Here is a 23,192-nt window from a genome sequence, read left to right as displayed (position 1 = left end):
TATTCGCGCTGAACTGAAATTGCGAACCGCTGCATTTAACCATGGAAAGGTGACTGGGAATATGGCCAAATACAAACAGTGTAGTTATTCCCTCCAAAAGGCAATCGAACAATCAAAACGTCAGTATAGAGACAAAGTGGAGTCGCAATTCAATGGCTCAGACACAAAACGTATATATCACAAACTACAAAAGGAAAACCAGCCACGTCACGAACACCGACGTCTTGCTTTCAGACATATTAAACCCTCTACAGGATCGGTGTCCCCCCCACGGGACGGTTGAGCTAACATAGGCTAATGCAATTAGCATGAGGTTGTAAGACCATTTCCCAGGACATAGACATATCTGATATTGGCAGAAAGTTTTTAATCTAACTCCACTGTCCAATTTACAGTAGCTATAACAGTGAAAGAATGCCATGCTATTGTTTGAGGAGAGTGCACAGTTATGATCTTGAAAAATGATTAACCAGTTAGGCACATTTGGGCAGTCTTGATACAAAATCTACCAAGGACTGTGGGCTCTCCTTCTCCGTGGCCGATGTGAGTAAGACATTTAAATGTGTTTACCCTCGCAAGGCTGCCGGCCCAGACGGCATCCCTAGCTGCATCCTCAGAGCATGCGCAGACCAGCTAGCTGGTGTGTTTACGGACATATACAATCTCTCCCTATCCCAGTCTGCTGTCCCCACATGCTTCAAGATAGCCAGGTGGCTCGTTGGGTTTCCACTCCTTAGCTGACTCGAGAGGTTTCCTTGCCTCGGTTGGCTCGGTAGGCTCCCATCCCACATCATGCCTCAGCTGGCTCGTCAGGCTCCTACAACTCAGCCACCTCAGCCAGCTCATCAGACTCCCATCCTACGTCATGTCTCAGCCGGCCAATCAAGCTCCCATGCCTCAGCCAGCTTGTTAGGCTCCCACGCCTCAGCGGGATCGTCAGGCTCCCACGCCTCAGCCGGATCGTCAGGCTTTCACGCCTCAAGATCAGGATCTCGTCACGGTATCTCTGTGCATTCAAATTGTCATCGATTAAATGTAATTGTGTTTGTTGTCCGTAGCTTATGCCTGCCCATACCATAATCCCACTGCCATTATGGGGCACTCTGGTCACAACGTTGACATCAGCAAACTGCTCGCCCACTCGTACACTTGAAACCGGGATTAATCCGTTGAAGAGCACACATTTCCTCCAGTGTGCCAGTGACCTTTGAAGATGAACATTTTCCCACTGAAGTTGGTTACGACGCTGAAATGCAGTCAAGTCAAGACCCTTGTGAGGATGACAAGCACGCAGATGAGCTTCTCTGAGACGGTTCCCGACAGAAATTCTTTGGTTGTGCAAACCCACAGTTTCATCAGCTGTCTGAGTGGCTGGTCTCAGACGATCCCTCAAGTGAAGAAGCCGGATGTGAAGGTCCTGGGCTGGCGTGGTTACACGTGGTCTGTGGTTGTGAGGTCAGTTGGACTTGCTGCCAATTTATCTAAAACGATGGCTTAATTTAGCATTAAATCATCCTGCAACAGCTTTGGTGGGCAATCCTGCAGTCAGCATGCCAATTGCACGCTCCCTCTAAACTTGAGACATCTATGGCATTGTATTGAGGTGTGCACTGTCATCCACGCCCCCGGACTTTGAGATGCTCCGACATGACATGCATCAAGCACACCCATCTTATTAGTGGTGGTGAGATAATATACATTTTGTCAGACTAATTTGTAATTGACTGTCATAGCCAAACATTAAAAGTATTTGATTGTGAGTTGAGCCCCAAATACAAAAGTCTACATAATTTGTTTCACATGGTTGGGGTCCCAAACATTTTCAGATATAAAAATGGGGTTGTGAGGAAAACAGTTGGGGAACCCCTAGGCTAAATATTCATTCACATGATGCAAAGCAAACATGCCCACAATTACATTATGGCATGAAGGCTGGCAAAATAGTAGCCTAGTCTACAATATCCCAAAAATATGACAAACAAACTGTCAGCCCTGCGAGGAGGAAGGGGTCTGTGAGGACAGAGGGGGAGTGATATGTAATTTTCAGGGACAGTGAGAGTAGAGAGAGTGAGAGCGGGCACACAAGGAACACAGGCTTCTCTCCAACGTTGGATTCTAGTTGTATTTCATTCAGCGCGTTCACTTAAATCACAGGCAGTTGAAAGAGCTATGAGATGATATCTTTATTGAAAGGTAAGATTGAAATTGGTGAGAGAAAAATGCATCAGGACAAAATGTTTTGTTCTTAATATGGTTCAGTTTATTTGTAGCCTACTTTCACTTTAGCCCATTTATCTTGCAGAATGAATGGGGTATCGATGGTTTATCATGGCTGTTGACTGTTGACAGGGTTATGCATGCCCAAATGTTTTTATTTTAATGTCAATACAAAAAGCCTATCCATTTGAATCTGAATATATATCATCTGAAATACAGCCTAAATTGTGTGGGGCGCGTGCTTATACCAAAATAAAATGTGCAAAATAAAGATGTTCGCCTTCAAATGTCAGGAACAGATGTCAGTTGTTTTAGCGGCAGCCTAAATGCAGACAAATACAGAGTTATCCAAGAGATCTGTTGGAATTATGGGACCAAACTGTGGCTATTCTGGTTGACTGAACTAAACGCAGAGATTTGACAGATGGTACCAATGTGATTGTCATCTTCCCTCCCTTCCTGGACTAGGCTACACGTGTGTGTGTGTGTGTGCGCGCGTGCGTGCGTGTGCTCTCAGAAACGCTCACCTGCAGCCTGCACTGGTTCCACAGTCCACACGGATTTACTCATGCTTAAAGGGTTAGTTAATCAAATTACACATTGGTTACCTTACCCTGTAAACAGTCTATGGACAAGCTATGACAGCAATCCATCCCTTGGATAAGTTTCCCTGGCACTGTTCCCACAGTGGTAACATTTTAGCTTTTGTGTGCAGATCACAATAACATGCGTCAGAGGGGTCACAGCTCCAACGTTCTCTAACAAGACAAGGTCATGCTCCAGGCTGTTCAGTTTATCTAAAGTATGCTAATGCCCAGCTTTGAAGTGTGTGTATGTTTGTATGTGTGTGACACAAGAGGAGAGAAAGTAGGGAGATAAATAACAAACTCTTGGAATGAGAACGAGAGAGACCATGTACCACATTCACACATCAATAACACTTTGACTTTAGACATCAAAGAGAAAATCATTATCAGCCAATTTCACTCAGCATATAGGCTAGGCTACACACACACACACACACGCATGCACGCACGCACGCACGCATGCACGCACGCACGCACACACACACACACACACACACACACACAGTATCCAGCCAGCCAGTATAGATATTCCCTAGTCCCCGCTCACCGTAGTCTTTGTTGAACACATTTATTTGTCAAGTGAATGTACAGCTGAGTCGTAAGCCCTAGCACATTGTTAGAGCATACGTCTGCCACAAAACAGAGCTTTGTCTGCCACAACACAGAACTTTGATTGGGTATTGAATTACTACTTACTGACTGTCTGAATGTAAGATGGTGACAATAGCAAGATGAGGGATGTGCCAAGTATAGTCACAATGAGGCCTCTCATCAGTTTGATTTGGACAGGCTGTGAAGACAGAGAGGATGGAGAGAGAGAATGAGCAGTCTTAAAATGTTCAATTGAATGGAAGGAAGAAGAGAATGCCAGGGAGATGCATGGGTGGAGTAAAATCTCTGCCTGTCTTTGTTACTTAAAGGGGCAATAAACAGTTGCTACATCCATTTTTGGACTTCTCAACTTATAAATACCTCATTAGCTTTCTTTACCTGTCGTACCCCATCAGAACCCAAGATATAGGGCTCTATTCAATCTGTATCGCTGAAGCGTTGAGATATAAATTTAAACTCTGACATATGCAGCATTTACCATGAATGCAGTCTCCGCTAACGTGGGAACTTTGCCTTAAAATTCTCATCAGACTGTAACACTTAACTTCCACAATATGGATTGAGTAGCTTGAGGCCCATAAGCTTGTTTTACTCCAATGTTTGTAAACAAAGTAAATGTAAACAAACACCGTATAGGCTCAAAACATGGTTAAAACTGTAATTTTACAATCTTACAGTTAGTGCATTTATCTTAAGATAGCTAGGTGGGGCACCCACATATCACAGGCATAGAATGTACATTTTTCCTAAATAATGTAGCTGTCAGTAGAGTCAGAGCTAGAAGGGGGGGGATGCTGTTCTGTAGATAAGCACCATGGTCTTGTAGTGGATGTGAGCTTCAACTGGAAGCCAGTGGAGTGTGCGGATAAGCGGGGTGACATGAGAGAACTTGGTAAGGTTGAAAACCAGGCTGGCTGCTGTGTTCTGAATAAGTTGATGGCACAAGCGGGGAGCCCAGCCAACAGCGAGTTGCAGTAGTCCAGACAGAAGAGGACAAGTGCCTGGATTAGGACCTGCACCGCTTCCTGTATGAGGAAGGGTTGTTCTCTACGGATGTTGTAGAGCATGAACCTGCAGGAGCGGGTCACTGCTTTGATGTTTGCTGAGAACGACAGGGTGTTGTCCAGGGTCATGCCAAGGTTATCACCCTGGGAGGGTGACACTTTGGAATTGTCAACCGTGATGGAGAGGTCTTTGAGCGGGCAGGCCTTCCCCGGGAGGAAGAGCAGTTACACCTTGTCGAGGTTGAGCTTGTGGTGGGCCGACATCCAAGTTGAGATATCTGTCAGGCTTGCAGAGATGCATGTCGCCATCTGGGTGTCAAAGGGGGGAAGGAGAAAAGTAGTTGAGTGCCATCCGCATAGAAATGATAGGAGAGACCATGTGAAGATTTGACGGAGCCTAGTGACTTGGTGTACAGAGAGAAGAGGAGAGGGCCTTGAACCGATCCCTGGGGGACACCAGTAGTGAGAGTATGTGGTGCAGACAGATCCTCTCCACTTCACCTGGTAGGGGCGGCTCTGCCAGGTAGGATGCAATCCAATAGTGTGCACAGCCTGAGACAGGCTGAGATCCTCCGTGCTACAGAGAAGAGCAGTCTAGATTGAGTGACTCGTCTTGAAGCTGACTGGTTAGGGTCAAGAAGATGGCTCTGAGAGAGATAACGAGAAAGTTGATCAAAGACAACACGCTCAAGTGTTTTGGAAAGAAAAGAAAGAAGGTATACAGGGCCCAGATTCACAAAACACTTCTTACGCAAAAATATAAGAAGCTTCTTAAGGGCCTCCCGGGTGGCACAGTGGTTAAGGGTGCTGTACTGCAGCGCTAGCTGTGCCATCAGAGACTCTGGGTTTGCGCCCAGGCTCTGTCGTAACCGGCCGTGACCGGGAGGTCCGTGGGGCGACGCACAATTGGCCTAGCGTCGTCAAGGTTAGGGAGGGCTTGGCCGGTAGGGATATCCTTGTCTCATCGAGCACCAGCAACTCCTGTGGCGGGCCGGGCGCATTGCGCGCTAACCAAGGTTGCCAGGTGCACTGTGTTTCCTCTGACACATTGGTGTGGCTGGCTTCCGGGTTGGATGCGCGCTGTGTTAAGAAGCAGTGCGGCTTGGTTGTGTTGTGTATCGGAGGACGCATGACTTTCAACCTTCGTCTCTCCCGAGCCCGTACGGGAGTTGTAGTGATGAGACAAGATAGTAGCTACTAAAACAATTGGATACCACGAAATTGGGGAGAAAAAGGGGTAAAATGTATTTTTTTAAAGAAACAAAAAAAAGAAGCTTCTTAAGAAAAAATATACATAGTTCGGAAGTGCTATTCCTCAAAAATGTCTTAAGATTGAATGATTTCTTACGAACTTACAAATCTTCTTAAGATGTTAGGCAAACATTTTAGGTAGCTATCTAGCTCACAATGGCAATCATTTTAGCATATTTATTACTGAGGTTGCTGATCTAAAACATGTTCTTGGGTTTAAAATAATCTGAAACTGAAACTTTCAGATGAAGTGTGTGAGTGAATGAAATATGTTCAATTGCTTTTTATCTCACTGCCCTGAGTTTAAGACAAGGGTTTAGCTATCTTGGAATTAAGAACGTGTACAAAAACTTTATTTTCAAGAATCTACTTACCGCAAGAACATTTCCAATAACCATTTTTAGGAATAGCAACTTTCCTTAACTTCCTTCTTAAGTCTATAGTTAACGAAAAAATGGCAGTTAAGAAGACATTTCTTCTTAAGAAGGTTTTGTGAATCTTGGTCCATAGTTTTTGACATCAGATGAATCGAGTGTTGGTTTCTTGAGGAGGGTGAAACTCGAGCCATTTTTTCAAAGTGGTTGACAAAGTTGTTTGCAGGGAGGGAGGGGAGGGGTGGAGGATAAAGGAGGGAGGAGAGGGTGGAAAAGAGTTTCCTAGCATTAGAGGAGCTTTGGAGTGATAGAAAGTGTCTTTGCAGTGGATGCAGAGGAAGAGAAGGTAGAGAGGAGGGAGTGAATGAATAATAGGTCCTTTGGAAGTTTAGTTTTCCTCCATTTTCACTCAGCTGCCCGCGTTGGAGGAAAGGGAGACAGACAAGGAAACAAAGTAGAGACCTGGAGGGGGTTGCAGTGAGTTTAGTAGGCAAACAGCCTCTAGTGAGGTCAAACGTATTGCTTTGCTTGTGAGTTGGAGGGGATTGGGAAAGGGTGCAACCAAAAGAGGCAAGGAGGGGAAAGAGAGAGTAACAAAGAAATGAATCGAAGGCAGAGGTCCGGGGATTGAAGTCGCCAAGTACGAAGAGCGGTGAGCCATCGTCAGGAAATGAGCTTATGAAGGTGTCAAGCTCCTTGAGGAACTCTCCAAGGGCACAGAGGGGGTGATAATGACAACAATGGTAAGGTTGAGCGAAAAAGTGACAGTGACAGCATGGAATTGAAATGAGGAGATGGTCAGTTAAGATAGGTAGAAAAGACAAAATCTCCATTTGGGAGAAATGAGTAGGCCTGTACCACCACCGCAGATGCTCTCGGACTATGAGAGAAGATATCAAGAAAGAGCAGCTGGAGTGGCAGTGATTTATCCAATTTTGATAACATGGATGGTCAGTCCATGCATCCATAGCTCTGGACATTCTCCAGTCCCATCCCTTAGCTGTTTACCGAGATTCTTTAGTAATTTTGTATACTTTTTAGCCAGTAGTTCTGAAATTAGTGCTCACGAGCCGAAAGTGTTCCCCAAAAATTGAGTATATGTGCAGATATGTGCACTACGTCATTGCTCTCTCGCTCTGCTGTGTGTGCATCTTGCTAGCTGTCACTCAAATGTCTAGGGGCTGAAGCTCATTGGTTATAACTCGAATTGCTAGGGGGGTGGCCATGTGGGGGACAATAATTGGAAAATGGTGCAGCATAGCTTCCAGAAAAACAGTCGCTTTCAAACTAGGGATTTTGTGGCTAATTGAGGTAAAACAGTAATTCTGCTCATAGATTATGCATGTCAACTATACGTTGACACATCCAGCCCAAAGCGGGAGGTTTAAAAAATACTTAGTAGTCGCCAAAGTTGCAGAGCATGTCTTTAAGCCAGCTAAACATTCCCTTCATCACATATTCCCCTCTCTCTTTCCCTCTTCCTCTATCTCCCCCCCCCTCTCTCCCCCCCACCTCCCTCTGTCTTTCTCTCTCTCTGCTCCCTCTCTGTCTCCCTTTCTGCCCCCTCTACCTCTCTTCTCTCTATATATCTATGTAAAGGCCTGACATGCACAGGCTATTTTTAATAAAAATGAAACAGCTTCCTTGCAGTGAAGCTAAGCTGCACACAGAGTGAAGGGAGACTGAAACAGCGATTTGCAATTTAGACCTGTGTCACCACTCATCAGCCAGCAACAGTAAATCGCCCTGACTCTTTCATTCCCTATCTTTATCGTTCTATCTCTTTCTAGCCACGATCCATCCCCTCACGAACACTTACATCTCACATACTGAAAAATAATATTAAATGGCATGTTTTTTCTTTAATTGTGGAGCGATAGACATGAAAAACAATATGAAAAACACTCAAACTAATTGTTTTCAAATGGGCCAAGAAATGGATTTAAAGATGCAACATTATGCAGAAGAAAGAGAATAGCTCTAAAAGCGCCAGAGCGGAGATATAGGGGATGGTTTAAAGATGAGGGAACAGACACATCGGCTCAGAGAGACTGAGTGCACATCTGGCATTCATATTGATGAGGTGGCTTTAATATGTGCAAAAAAAAATAGCCTTATTCCTTTTCAACAGTCATTTTTTTCTTCTGCGAAATAATTGATGTGAAGAGGGGAGAAGGGTAGAACAAAGCAACAATTTTTCTTATGATCAAAAGCTCAAATTAGTACTTTGTTCTCAAGTATTAAGAAACTAGGACAATTGCTGAATTGGAATGAATGAGTATTGTGTCCCTGTTGTAAACATTCTAAAATTGGATAAATTAAACATTCTGATAAATATTACACAGTCATTTTGGGTTAATAATATTTTAACTTAGGCCCTCATTTGCATCTAAATGAATGGGTGTTGTAATACAATTGCAGATATTTTAATTGCACTGTATAGGACAGATAAGGCTATTCAATATAAAAAAGAGGATTACTAAATCAGGGATTGTAGGGATGAGGCCATTATATCATTTCTTATCGATAGAAATAAATTGACATTTGAATATGAGTGTGTGTTTGTGATTGTGTGTTAAACGTGAGAGAGGAAAAAGGTAAAGAGTGACATTGACAAATTCACAGGAAGATTCACAAGAAAGAGCGGCGATTGCAGAAAATAGAGGGAGATAGATAGAGAAATTGGGATTACACATTTTCAGTCTTGTTAAGTTGGTGACGAGCCTTCATTGTACAAAGCCTGGAAGATCGATAGCCGGGGTCTGACTCTAATACCAACGAAACTCGGATCGTTAAACTTTTGGGAAATGAGGACAGAAATGTATAAAAATATATATGAGTCCAATTAATCTCTTATGGGTAACTTCTTCTACTAATGGGCATTGAGGAGGCCATCTTTAGGATGAAATCAATCATCGGATGGACTGACAATTGTGTCTGACACAGTAAAGTAGTGGGCTGCGACACACACTCTGCCCTTCAGGTCCAAACTCAGCCTCCAGAGACAAAGCTCCCTTACAGGCTCTACATTGAGCTCATCACTTAACACAATAGTCTCATTATACTATGTCCCATTCTGTCATTAAGTATTAAGTGACATTCTTTAACTAACCGGTGTTATGCTTTTTCACTGGTTATGAGCATGTCTGAGCCCTTGAAATGTTTTATTATGTTATAAATAGACAATAGATATTTATATGCTGCAAATTTACAACAGACTGACAATAGCCTCTGGTTTTCTATTAGCTATGACTATGGTGTCTAATCCTTCAATTCACCAAACACTAAACAATGGACAAATCTGAACATAGACAGTATTAAAAAAAAACTGTGCAAACAGAACAGTGCTATTACAATATATTCCCCACAATGTGGAGTTGTAAAATGGCAGCCAGCTTTCCTAAGGTCTTGAGGAGTTAATGAGAATACTGTCAACAGCTCTGCATGTCTTCATGCCTCCTGCACCTCAGAGCTGTTTGCTCTCCTTTTAATTAAAACAGCTGAGATTACTCTAATTATCTCTCCTCTCAGGTAATCCAGCTCTGAATGAAAACCAAACAGAATGAAGACTGACCCTGGACATAGCAAAGGAAAGCACAATGTGGCGAGAAGACATAGCAGAATCCAAGGAGAGGAACAAAAATCTCTAGAGAATTCTTTGTTGAAATTAGTTGACTAACATACCAACATACCAACTCCACTATGACCACCCCAACGGTGCTTCTTCTAGTTTTGGTTTGTATGTGGGAGGAGCACAGAGGTGAGAGCTCACTAATTGTTAGTTTACCAATTCCAGTTCAGAACAGTGAGCAAGCCCTAACAGATGTCAGGGCTGGAGAAAATACTGTCTCTCTGGTGAATCATGGTGAGAATGCTGAGGTTCTTATGACTACCCACATCCCACTGGCTCCTGGATTAACAGAAAAGGGAAATAATGGCCTGGATGAACTGGTACAGATATCAACCCAAACTGCCTTTACCCTTCACACCACTTGGAATGTAATTATATCCAAGAGTGAAGCTGTGGATAATGTTCACACTCAGTCACTGGAGGCACAAGAGTCCATGGAGGCAGATCCCAATGGAGACCCCAACCATCATTTGAAACTCCAGACTGACTTCCATCCAGAGTCCAGAGTTCTTCCAAAGAGCATCTCAAGCCGGGGCTTGGTATCTCAGGCGGGGGTGGTGGGGCTAACTCTAACTTGGGAGCGGCCTCGCTCTCGTCATAGGCGGAGTTGGCAGTGGAACCAGTTCTTTGTGATTGAGGAGTACAGAGGACCAGAACCAGTGCTCATCGGACGGGTAAGGCCTCATCAAAACAAATGCTCATATACTGTATATTATTAAAAGTACAGTGTGAATTAAAGTGTTATAAAAGTGTTCATACTTGTAGCTTTGGTTCATAAAAATGTCATACTTGTAGCTTTGGTTCATACAAATGTCATACTTGTAGCTTTGGTTCATACAAATGTCATACTTGTAGCTTTGGTTAAGTTATTCCTAGAACAATAGCTTGATGATACAGTACTCTACTAGTCAGACATACTGTAGTTCACTAAGGTTAGTCAATAAATATGGTTGGTCGCACCACACCAAGAACACCATAGAGCTGACAGGAAGTCAGTGTTCAACCAGTCTGATGATGAGATGATTGAATACGTTTTAAGCCAGTTCGCACCTGATCCATCTAGAGCCCTGGAGGTTACTTGTAGCACATCACAGGCAAAGCGGTGGACTGTTAATGCAGCTGCTGGCAGCTTTAGTGTGTATGTGAATTCTATTAGCTGTAACGCTAACACGGAACTGTACCAGCCACAGTAGAAGCAGCCATGTAAATGTTCCATCTTCCTCTCTGCCTTTTATTGATACAGTCAGGAAGGGATGGTAGTCCAGTGGTGGAGACCAATGTTGCAGTTAGTGCACTAGTCTGATTCTGGGCTTGAGATAGCTATGATGTCATAAGGGATCTCACATACGGAGGAGTTGTTTTTTGTGCAGCGCTTTTTAGGGCTTTGAGAGAGTTTTTATGATCAAATCCAATCAAATCAAATTGTATTAGTCACATGCACCAAATACAACAGCTGTAGACCTTACAGTGAAATGCTCACTTACTAACTCTTAACCAACAATGCAGTTGAAAAAAAATATGAGTAAGAATAAGAAATAAAAGGAACAAGTAATTAAAGAGCAGCAGTAAAATAACAATAGCGAGACTATCCACAGGGGGGTACCAGTACAGAGTCAATGTGTGGGGGCACCGGTTAGTTGAGGTAATATGCACATGTAGGTAGAGTTATTAAAGTGACTATGCATAGATGATAACAATAGAGAGTAGCAGTGGTGTAAAAGAGAGGGGGCAATGCAAATAGTCTGGGTACACATTTGATTAGATGTTCAGGAGTCTTATGGCTTGGGGGTAGAGGCTGTTTAGAAACCTCTTGGACCTAGACTTGGAGCTCCTGTACCGCTTACTGTGAGGTAGCACGGAGAAAAGTCTATGACTAGGGTGGCTGGAGTCTTTGACCATTTTTAGGAACCTCCTCTGACACCGCCTGGTATAGAGGTGCTGGATGGCAGGAAGCTTGGCCCCAGTGATGTACTGGGCCGTACGCACTACCCTCTGTAGTGCCTTGCGGTCAGAGGCCGAGCAGCTGCTTGTTGTCCTGGCATCACATGGCCAAGTCTCTGACGACCTCCCTATAGGCTGTCTCCTTGTTGTCGGTGATCAGGCCTACCACTGTTGTGTCATCGGCAAACTTAATGATGGTGTTGGAGTCGGGCCTGGCCGTGCAGTCATGAGTGAACAGGGAGTACAGGAGGGGACTGAGCACGCACCCCTGAGGGGCCCCTAGTGTTGAGGATCAGCGTGGCGGATGTGTTGTTACCTACCCTTACCCTTACCACCTGGGGGCAGCCCGTCAGGAAGTCCAGGATCCAGTTGCAGAGGGAGGTGTTTAGTCCCAGGGTCCATAGCTTATTGATGAGCTTTGAGGGCACTATGGTGTTGAACGCTGAGCTGTAGTCAATGAACAGCATTCTCACATAGATGTTCCTTTTGTCCAGGTGGGAAAGGGCTGTGTGGAGTGCAATAGAGATTGCATCATCTGTGGATCTGTTAGGGCGGTATGCAAATTGGAGTAGGTCTAGGATTTCTGGGATAATGGTGTTGATGTGAGCCATGACCAGCCTTTCAAAGCACTTCATGGCTACAGGTGTGAGTGCTACAGGTCGATAGTTATTTAGGCAGGTTACCTTAGTGTTCTTGGGCAAAAGGGACTATGGTGGTCTGCTTAAAACATGTTGGTATTACAGACTTGGACAGGGAGAGGTTGAAAATGTAAGTGAAGACACCTGCCAGTTGGTCAGCACATGCCCGGAGCACACGTCCTGGTAATCCATCTGGCCCTGCAGCCAATGTTGACCTGTTTAAAGGTCTTACTCACATCTGCTGCAGAGAGCGATATCACACAGACTTTCGGGAACAGCTGGTGCTCTCATGCATGTGTCAGTGTTATTTGCCTCGAAGCGAGCATAGAAGTAGTTCAGCTTGTCTGGTAGGCTCGTGTCACTGGGCAGCTCTCGGCTGTGCTTCCCTTTGTGGTCTGTAATGGTTTGCAAGCCCTACCACATCCGACAAGTGTCAGAGCCGGTGTAGTACGATTCGATCTTTGTCCTGTATTGACGCTTTGCCTGTTTGATGGTTTGTCGGAGGGCATAGTGGGATTTCTTATAAGCTTCCAGGTTAGAGTCCCCGCTCCTTGAAAGCGGCAGCTCTAGCCTTTAGCTCAGTGCGGATGTTGCCGGTAATCCATGGCTTCTGGTTGGGGTCACTGTGGGGACGACGTCATCAATGCACTTGTTGATGAAGCCAATGACTGATGTGGTGTACTCCTCAATGCCATCGGAGGAATCAAAACAGTCCTGTAGCTTAGCATCTGCTTCATCTGACCACTTTTTTTATTTATCGAGTCACTGGTGCTTCTTGCTTTAATTTTTGCTTGTAAGCAGGAATCAGGAGGATAGAATTATGATCCGATTTGCCAAATGGAGGGCGAGGGAGAGCTTTGTATGCGTTTCTGTGTGTGGAGTAAATGTGGTCCAGAGTTGTTTTTCCCTCTGGTTGCACATGTTAATAGAAATTTGGTAAGACGGATTTAAGTTTCCCTTCATTAAAGTCCCCAGCTACTATGAGAGCCGCGTCTGGGTGAGCGTTTTCCTGTTTGCTTTTGGTGGAATACAGCTCATTCAGTACGGTCTTAGTGCCAGCATCAGTCTGTGTTGGTATGTAGACAGCTTCGAAAAATACAGATGAAAACTCTCTAGGTAGATAGTGTAGACTACAGCTTATCATGAGATACTCTACCTCAGGCGAGCATAACCTTGAGACATCTTTAGATATCATGCACCAGCTGTTATTTACAAAAATTAATTGTCTTCCGCCCCGTCTTACCAGATGCCGCTGTTCTACCCTGCCGAAACAGCAAATAACCAGCCAGCTGTATGTTGATAATGTCGTCGTTCAGCCACGACTCCGTGGATATTACAGTTTTGAATGTCCCGTTGGTAGTTTAATCTTCATCGTAGGTCATCGAATTAATTTTCCAAAGATTGCAAGCTTGCTAGCAGAATGGAAGGAAGTGGAGGTTTATTCGATCTCCAACAAATTCTCAGAAGGCAGCCCGCCCTCTGGCCCCTTTTTCTCCAACTCCTCTTCACACAAATAACGGGGATCTAGGCCTGTCCCTGGGAAAGCAGTATATCATTCATGTCAGGCTCATCAGGCTCTTTAAAGGAAAAAAAGGATTCTGCCAGTCCGTGGTGAGTAATCGCAGTTCTGATGCCCAGAAGTTATTTTCGGTCATAAGAGATGGTAACAGCAACATTATGTGCAAAATAAGTTAAAAAATAAGTTACAAACAACGCAAAGAAACAAACATACATCAACGCCCAGACTCACAAACATACAGTGCCTTGCGAAAGTATTCGGCCCCCTTGAACTTTGCGACCTTTTGCCACATTTCAGGCTTCAAACATAAAGATATAAAATTGTATTTTTTTGTGAAGAATCAACAACAAGTGGGACACAATCATGAAGTGGAACGACATTTATTGGATATTTCAAACTTTTTTAACAAATCAAAAACTGAAAAATTGGGCGTGCAAAATTATTCAGCCCCCTTAAGTTAATACTTTGTAGCGCCACCTTTTGCTGCGATTACAGCTGTAACTTGCTTGGGGTATGTCTCTATCAGTTTTGCACATCGAGAGACTGAAATTTTTTCCCATTCCTCCTTGCAAAACAGCTCGAGCTCAGTGAGGTTGGATGGAGAGCATTTGTGAACAGCAGTTTTCAGTTCTTTCCACAGATTCTCGATTGGATTCAGGTCTGGCCATTCTAACACCTGGATATGTTTATTTTTGAACCATTCCATTGTAGATTTTGCTTTATGTTTTGGATCATTGTCTTGTTGGAAGACAAATCTCCGTCCCAGTCTCAGGTCTTTTGCAGACTCCATCAGGTTTTCTTCCAGAATGGTCCTGTATTTGGCTCCATCCATCTTCCCATCAATTTTAACCATCTTCCCTGTCCCTGCTGAAGAAAAGCAGGCCCAAACCATGATGCTGCCACCACCATGTTTGACAGTGGGGATGGTGTGTTCAGCTGTGTTGCTTTTACGCCAAACATAACGTTTTGCATTGTTGCCAAAAAGTTAAATTTTGGTTTCATCTGACCAGAGCACCTTCTTCCACATGTTTGGTGTGTCTCCCAGGTGGCTTGTGGCAAACTTTAAACAACACTTTTTATGGATATCTTTAAGAAATGTCTTTCTTCTTGCCACTCTTCCATAAAGGCCAGATTTGTGCAATATACGACTGATTGTTGTCCTATGGACAGAGTCTCCCACCTCAGCTGTAGATCTCTGCAGTTCATCCAGAGTGATCATGGGCCTCTTGGCTGCATCTCTGATCAGTCTTCTCCTTGTATGAGCTGAAAGTTTAGAGGGACGGCCAGGTCTTGGTAGATTTGCAGTGGTCTGATACTCCTTCCATTTCAATATTATCGCTTGCACAGTGCTCCTTGGGATGTTTAAAGCTTGGGAAATCTTTTTGTATCCAAATCCGGCTTTAAACTTCTTCACAACAGTATCTCGGACCTGCCTGGTGTGTTCCTTGTTCTTCATGATGCTCTCTGCGCTTTTAACGGACCTCTGAGACTATCACAGTGCAGGTGCATTTATACGGAGACTTGATTACACACAGGTGGATTGTATTTATCATCATTAGTCATTTAGGTCAACATTGGATCATTCAGAGATCCTCACTGAACTTCTGGAGAGAGTTTGCTGCACTGAAAGTAAAGGGGCTGAATAATTTTGCACGCCCAATTTTTCAGTTTTTGATTTGTTAAAAAAGTTTGAAATATCCAATAAATGTCGTTCCACTTCATGATTGTGTCCCACTTGTTGTTGATTCTTCACAAAAAATACAGTTTTATATCTTTATGTTTGAAGCCTAAAATGTGGCAAAAGGTCGCAAAGTTCAAGGGGGCCGAATACTTTTGCAAGGCACTGTAGATGGTAAGCATTGAGTGGGGTAAGATAAAGTCCATCATGGCAATGAATGAGACATTTTCAGGAAGAGAAAATCAACAAGCAGAATACAGAACATTTAAATTAAAGAGAGTGGGGAGAGTGACAACAGGATAGGGAAAGACAAGTAGCCCTCTGGGAATTCAATCAGAGATAATTTCAAAAAAGAATTCCCCTCCACTCTTTTGTTTTAATGGATTGGATAAGTTTCAACCCCACAGAGGAATATTTTGCCATGGCGACTGATGCACAGCAGGACTGAGCTAGCAATTGGATTGAGAGTAGGGGGGTATGGGTTGGTGAGAGAGAGGGTGGGGGGATGTTTTTTAGGGGAGTGAGATGGAAGAATGACAAAGATGTCTCTCGTGGTGGTGTGTGGGATACAAATAAAAGCAGATTCAAGGAGGAAGAAGAGGAAGGGGGTGTTGGAGAGAATAAACCCCCTAATCTAGCATTTCTTACTGTGTGTTATCATGTGTTTCTTTAATCCCTAACTGCACGCTCAACTACACACATATACACACACTGTTTCTCTCTTTTTCTTGCTCTCTCTCTAACACACACATCACACACACACACACACACACACACACACTCACACCCAGAGACACTTGTGTACTACGGCTGTATACACCTGTGGTTTATGCATTACAGTTGACATGTTTACCAATGTGTTCATGCATCCCTTTGGTGTTTTTGTGTAGAAGAAATGCACATCTATGTGATTTAAGTCCTATGGGGCCATAATACTCTTTTGCTCTTGCTCTCTCCAGGCTTATGTGACATAATAACATGAACAATGTTCCTTGCCTGTGGCTTGTCTTGAATTTCATTCTCATGTGATAAATATAACAACCACAGTTTGACCACAAAGCTGTGTCCATATTACTGTAAAAACCTGCAGTATACTGCCCAGTAAATATCAAACAACCCATTCTGTTTATTATAAACTCAGCAAAAAAAGAATGGTCCCTTTTTCAGGACCCTGTCTTTCAAAGATAATTCGTAAATTTCCAAATAACTTCACAGATCTTCATTGTAAAGGGTTTAAACACTGTTTCCCATGCTTGTTCAATGAACCGTAAACAATTAATGAACATGCACCTGTGGAGCAGTCGTTAAGACACTAACAGCTTACAGACGGTAGGCAATTAAGGTCACAGTTATGAAAACTTAGGACACTAAAGAGGCCTTTCTACTGACTCTGATAAAAACACCAAAAGAAAGATGCCCAGGGTCCCTGCTCATCTGCATGAACGTGCCTTAGGCATGTTGCAAGGAGGAATGAGGACTGCAGATGTGGCCAGGGCAATAAATTACAATGTCCATACTGTGAGATGCCTAAGACTGCGCTACAGGGAGACAGGATGGACAGCTGATCGTCCTCGCAGTGACAGACCACGTGGAACAACACCCGCACAGGATCAGTACATCCGAACATCACACCTGCGGGACAGGTACAGGATGGCAACAACAACTGCCTGAGTTACACCAGCAAAGCACAATCCCTCCATCAGTGCTCAGACTGTCCGCAATAGGCTGAGAGAGGCTGGACTGAAACCTTGTAGGCCTGTTGTAAGGCAGGTACTCACCAGACATCACCGGCAACAACATCGCCTATGGGCACAAACCCACCGTCACTGGACCAGACAGGACTAGCAAAAAGTGCTCTTCACTGACGAGTCGTGGTTTTGTCTCAACTTGGGTGATGGTCGGATTCGCGTTTATTGTCAAAGGAATGGGGCGGTGTGTCACATCATCATCGGACTAAGCTTGCAATCTCACCGCTGTGCGTTACAGGGAAAACATCCTCCTCCCTCAGGTTGTACCCTTCCTGCGGTCTCATCCTGACATGACCCTCCTACATGACAATGCCACCAGCCATACTGCTCGCTCTGTGCGTGATTTCCTGCAAGACAGGAATGTTAGTGTTCTGCCATGGCCAGCGAAGAGCCCGGATCTCAATCCCATTGAGCACGTCTGGGACCTGTTGGATCGGAGGGTGAGGCTAGGACCATTCCCCCCAGAAATGTCTGTGAACTTGTAGGTACCTTGGTGGAAGAGTGGGGTAACATCTCACAGCAAGAACTGGCAAATCTGGTGCAGTCCATGAGGAGGAGATGCACTGCAGTACTTAATGCATCTGGTGACCTCACCAGATACTGACTGTTACTGTTGATTTTGACCCCACCCCCCCCCCCCCCCCCCCCCCCTTTGTTCAGGGACACATTATTCCATTTCTGTTAGTCACATGTCTGTGAAACTTGTTTAGCTTATGTCTCAGTTGTTGAATCTTGTTATGTTCATACAAATATTTACACGTTAAGTTTGCTGAAAATAAACGCAGTTGACAGTGAGAGGACGTTTCTTTTTTTGCTGAGTTTAGTTAAAATAAAGGGTTGTGGTTTAAGATAGAGGTTGTGTTGGTCTTTTACGGAGAGTCCGCAGCAGAGCGGAGGAAATGATGTGATATGAATAAACCTAGTAGATTATGAACATGTGCAGATGTGCCTTAAGGGGAGTGAGATGTTGAGGTTCCTGTTCAGAAAGCCCTGTGTGATGAAGGCTTGAGTAATCCTTGTAGCTTTCTATTTCTGTGTGTTTGGCCTTTTACCCAACCAGCTGCCTGTAAATGTCCCCCTACTGCCATTAAATACTGAACAAGCAAGCACTGTTTACTGCAAAGTAAACAGAGACAGATAGAGATACAGATGAAGAAAGAGAGAGAGAAACAGATGGGCAGATGGACTGTCAGAGAGAGAGAAACGGATGGGCAGATGGATTGTCAGAGAGAGAGGCATGTTCCCAGAGAAAGAGAGAGAAACAGATGGGCAGATGGACTGTCAGAGAGAGAGGCACGTTCCCAGAGAGAGAGAGAGAGAAACAGATGGGCAGATGGACTGTCAGAGAGAGAGGCACATTCCCAGAGAGAGAGAGAGAAACATATGGGCAGATGGACTGTCAGAGAGAGGGGCACGTTCCCAGAGATTGAGAGAGAAACAGATGGGCAGATGGACTGTCAGAGAGAGGCACGTTCCCAGAGAGAGAGAGAGAAACAGATGGGCAGATGGACTGTCAGAGAGAGAGGCACGTTCCCAGAGAGAGAGAGAGAGAGAGACAGATGGGCAGATGGACTGTCAGAGAGAGAGGCACGTTCCCAGAGAGAGAGAGAGAAACAGATGGGCAGATGGACTGTCAGAGAGAGAGGCACGTTCCCAGAGAGAGAGAGAGAAACAGATGGGCAGATGGACTGTCAGAGAGAGAGGCACGTTCCCAGAGAGAGAGAGAGAAACAGATGGGCAGATGGACTGTCAGAGAGAGAGGCATGTTCCCAGAGAGAGAGAAACAGATGGGCAGATGGACTGTCAGAGAGAGAGGCACATTCCCAGAGAGAGAGAGAGAAACAGATGGGCAAATGGACTGTCAGAGAGAGAGGCACGTTCCCAGAGAGAGAGAGAGAAACAGATGGGCAAATGGACTGTCAGAGAGAGAGGCACGTTCCCAGAGAGAGAAACAGATGGGCAGATGGACTGTCAGAGAGAGAGGCATGTTCCCAGAGAGAGAGGGTGATAGAAAAACAAAGTTAAGGGGAGATACAGAGACAAGCAAACAGATGGATTCAGAGAGGGAAAGGAAACAGACAGAACATAACAGAACAGAAGACAGAAAGAGCGACACATGCAGATGGACACATTGGGCTGTCAGTGTTCTGCATGTGTGAGCAGGACATTTGGGGCCACTGTCTACAGTCATGTACTTTCACCCCCTAACAATCCCACAGTGGCCTGCTTGGTCCAATGAGTTAATTAGCAGTACGCATCAGTACTCATTCAGCTCTCCTCTGTCCCTTTCACACCTGGTGCCATTCAATTCTCACTCACTGAATACCACATCTTGAGCTTGATTCAATCGCTCATTTCACAATCACATGTTTTTGTTTAGGTTGATGAAAAATGGCGCTGATGAGGGATGCATTGTCTGTGTCAGTGGTGGCTCGGACACAATATATCAAAAGCATCAGTTTAAACTATAAACCCTGGCGTTTTAGAGAATAGAGCAGAGAGAACAAAAGTCGCTCATTAAGCAAGGCTCAAAGCAGAATGCATAGATTACTGTTGTGACTTTATTTTCTGTCCATACCCATCTCCTCCAGCTGCACACAGACATGGACAGGGGCGATGGGCGTACTAAGTACATATTAGAAGGAGAGGGGGTGGGGTCTGTGTTTGTCATCGACGGGAACACAGGAAACATCCACGTCACCAAGTCCCTGGACCGAGAGGACAAGGACCAGTACCGCCTGATTGCTACAGCAACCAACCGCCAGACAGGCCGCGCCCTCGAACCCTCGTCCACGTTCATCATCAGAGTTCAGGATATCAACGACAACCCACCTGTCTTCCAGAATGAGCCCTACACCGCCACTGTGCCCGAGATGGCCAATATAGGTACTACATGTGACTGACAGGTCTCCGGTCCTGATCTGTGGTTTACATTACAGTCTGGTCAGGCTATCTCAAGGGCTTATTTCTCATTCCTGTAGTCTCACCACTCCATCTCTCACTAACAGGTACATCCATAATCCAGGTGACAGCCACGGATGCAGACGACCCTACGTATGGTAACAGTGCCAGGCTGGTGTATGCTGTGACCCAGGGCCAGCAGTATTTCTCTGTGGATCCTCAGACAGGTCTGATAGGCCTATAATACACACTCCTATCAAGCTACATGTTATGTGCCATTTGATAGCCATGATGATGAACAGACTACAGTATGCCCATGTGATCTGTAAAGATGCAACATTGTGCCCTTCTGTTTGTCTGTATGTACAGCCATAGACAGTCTACAGGTATTCTATGTACATAAAAGCTTGTGACATAGCGATATGTGATATTAAAGCAGATAACTCATCCTGGTACAGTCTGCTTGTCCCTTTAGCTGTCCTTGTCATTGTAATGGGGTTATTTACTGTCCTATGTCCTCTCCTTTTCCTCTCTGCCAGGTGTCCTACGTACGGCTGTAACTGACATGGACAGGGAGAGTCAGGACACCTATCTGGTAGTACTTGAGGCCAAAGACATGGGGGGGCACCTGGGGGGGATGTCAGGGACGACCACAGTCACTGTGAGGCTGAGTGATGTCAACGACAACCCCCCTCACTTCAGAAAGAGTAAGCAACATTACTGTTACTGTTTTGTTATTGGCATATGTTATGCATTACCGCCTAGTAATGCTCCATTTGTGTGTGTGTGTGTGTGTGTGTGTGTGTGTGTGTGTGTATGTATGTATGTATGTATGTATGTATGTATGTATGTATGTATGTGTGTGTGTGTGTGTGTGTGTGTGTGTGTGTGTGTGTGTGTGTTTAGAGTGATGAAATGCCTTGTACTGTGACACTTGTGATGGTGCACTCTCTGCTGCTAAGTGCAGCTTTAGGGTCTCCTCTGCCAGGGTTGTCACACAGCAGCTGTGAGAAGAGACTAAGTGCACCTTTAGGGTCTCCTCTGCCAGGGTTGTCACACAGCAGCTGTGAGAAGAGACTAAGTGCACCTTTAGGGTCTCCTCTGCCAGGGTTGTCACACAGCAGCTGTGAGAAGAGACTAAGGGCACCTTTAGGGTCTCCTCTGCCAGGGTTGTCACACAGCAGCTGTGAGAAGAGACTAAGTGCACCTTTAGGGTCTCCTCTGCCAGGGTTGTCACACAGCAGCTGTGAGAAGAGACTACTGCGCTAATAGTTGATTTTGTGCATGTGGCTCTTCCTTCATCATTGCAAACTAATGAATACATTCCATGAATGAGCTGCTTACCTCGTCATCCTCCTCCTCCCCACCATCATCATCACCATCGTATTCATCATCATTATTATTATCATTGTCATCAATCTGAATTAATAACATCTTGAGATTGCTCTATTAGGGTCCTCAACAGCACTAAGCTAGCTCTTCATGAACAACAGTGAGAGATAATGTCAGTCTTTTCTTATCCAAGCGCTTCTACATTCTATTCTATAAATATTTCATCTAAAGTTCAGTCGTTTCTGCTCCAATAGACAATAAAATCACTGCCAAATATAATGCTCTGAGACACAATACATTCCTCTATACTGTGTCCCTATTTTTCTGACTTTCCCTCTACTCTCTTGCTGTCCCTCTACTCTCCCTCCACTTATCATTACTGTAAACATTTTCCCTGAGGACTACTGGATGACTACTCTATCATTTTATGGTCTAAACGGTATGTTTAGTTAGTCCATGCCTGTCACTCATCTGTGTGGTCTCGGTCTCTCTCTCTCGCTCTTTCTTTCTCTCTCTCTGTCTGTAGGTGCCTGGTCGTTCTCTGTCTCTGAGCTGGCAGCACCAGGGGTGGAGGTGGGTCGCCTCTCAGCAACAGATGCTGACCTGGGAGATAATGCCATGCTGGAATATACCATCCTGGACGGAGAGGAGGGAGACACATTTAACATCACCGGAAGAGACCAAGAAGCCGTTATTGTACTAAACAAGGTGAGAAATAAATAATGGAGACCAGATTTATACTGCATTTAGCTCTTAATCAGACTCAAGTCAAAAACATCCACAATGGCATAAAATGAGGGGCTAAACTAAGCATAGCTCCTCCATGGCACTCTTACCAGGAAGTTAATTCAGTGAAAAACATTTAAAACAGCAGGACAGTGTTGCCTGCAGAGAGTTCAGTCAGTCATAATCAGGCCTGGTAATAGGATGCTTTGAATAAATATTTGGTCTGGAAACAGTAAAAAAATATATGTTTTTATTTTTTACCCCTTTTTCTCCCCAATTTCGTGGTATCCAATTGTTATTAGCTACTATCTTGTCTTATCGCTACAACTCCCGTACGGCCTCGGGAGAGAAGAAGGTTGAATGTCATGCGTCCTCCGATACACAACCCAACCAAGCCGCACTGCTTCTTAACACAGCGCGCATCCAACCCAGAAGCCAGCCGCACCAATGTGTCGGAGGGAACACAGTGCACCTGGCAACCTTGGTTAGCGTGCACTGCGCCTGGCCCGCCACAGGAGTCGCTGGTGTGCGATGAGTCAAGGATATCCCTAGCGGCAAAGCCCTCCCTAACCCGGACGACGCTGGGCCAATTGTGCGTCGCCCCACGGTCGCGGCCGGTTGCAACAGAGCCTGGGCGCGAACCCAGAGTCTGTGGTGACACAGCTGGCGCTGCAGTACAGCACCCTTAACCACTGCGCCCTTAACCACTGCGCCACCCGGGAGGCCCTGGAAACAGTAATTTAACTGTTTTCCCTTGCTGTTGTGTGGTTGCACGAGTCCTGCAAATTTAAAGACATCCTCCGGAACATTGGTGACTACTAAGTATTTTTTAAACCTCCCGCTTTTGACCACCAAAATCCCTAATTTGAAGGCAACTGTTTTTCTGGACGCTGCTCCATTTTCCCCCGCATGGGCCAGACCTCAAGCAATTTGAGTTCAACCAATGAGCTTCAGCCCCTCGCCATATGAGTGACAGCTAGCAAGATGCACATGATGCACACAGAGCAGAGCGCGAGAGAAAATATGTGATGTA

General features: G+C 44.9%; 1 protein-coding gene across 1 annotated transcript in view; it reads left to right on the top strand.

The window, feature by feature from the left end:
* Positions 1-2,037: 2,037 nt before the first annotated feature.
* Positions 2,038-23,192, top strand: part of LOC110524523 (cadherin-2-like) — a 31,330-nt gene continuing 10,175 nt past the window's right edge. The window contains exons 1-6 of the mRNA XM_021604252.2: positions 2,038-2,193; positions 9,577-10,350; positions 19,792-20,086; positions 20,209-20,328; positions 20,641-20,808; positions 21,960-22,141. Of these exons, the coding sequence (XP_021459927.2) occupies positions 9,748-10,350; positions 19,792-20,086; positions 20,209-20,328; positions 20,641-20,808; positions 21,960-22,141 (1,368 nt within the window). The 5' untranslated portion in view covers positions 2,038-2,193; positions 9,577-9,747. The remainder of the gene's footprint in view (positions 2,194-9,576; positions 10,351-19,791; positions 20,087-20,208; positions 20,329-20,640; positions 20,809-21,959; positions 22,142-23,192) is intronic.

Source organism: Oncorhynchus mykiss, chromosome 5 (assembly GCF_013265735.2).
Source record: "Oncorhynchus mykiss isolate Arlee chromosome 5, USDA_OmykA_1.1, whole genome shotgun sequence".
Lineage (NCBI taxonomy): Eukaryota > Metazoa > Chordata > Actinopteri > Salmoniformes > Salmonidae > Oncorhynchus > Oncorhynchus mykiss.
This window is presented reverse-complemented; position numbering and strand designations above follow the sequence as displayed.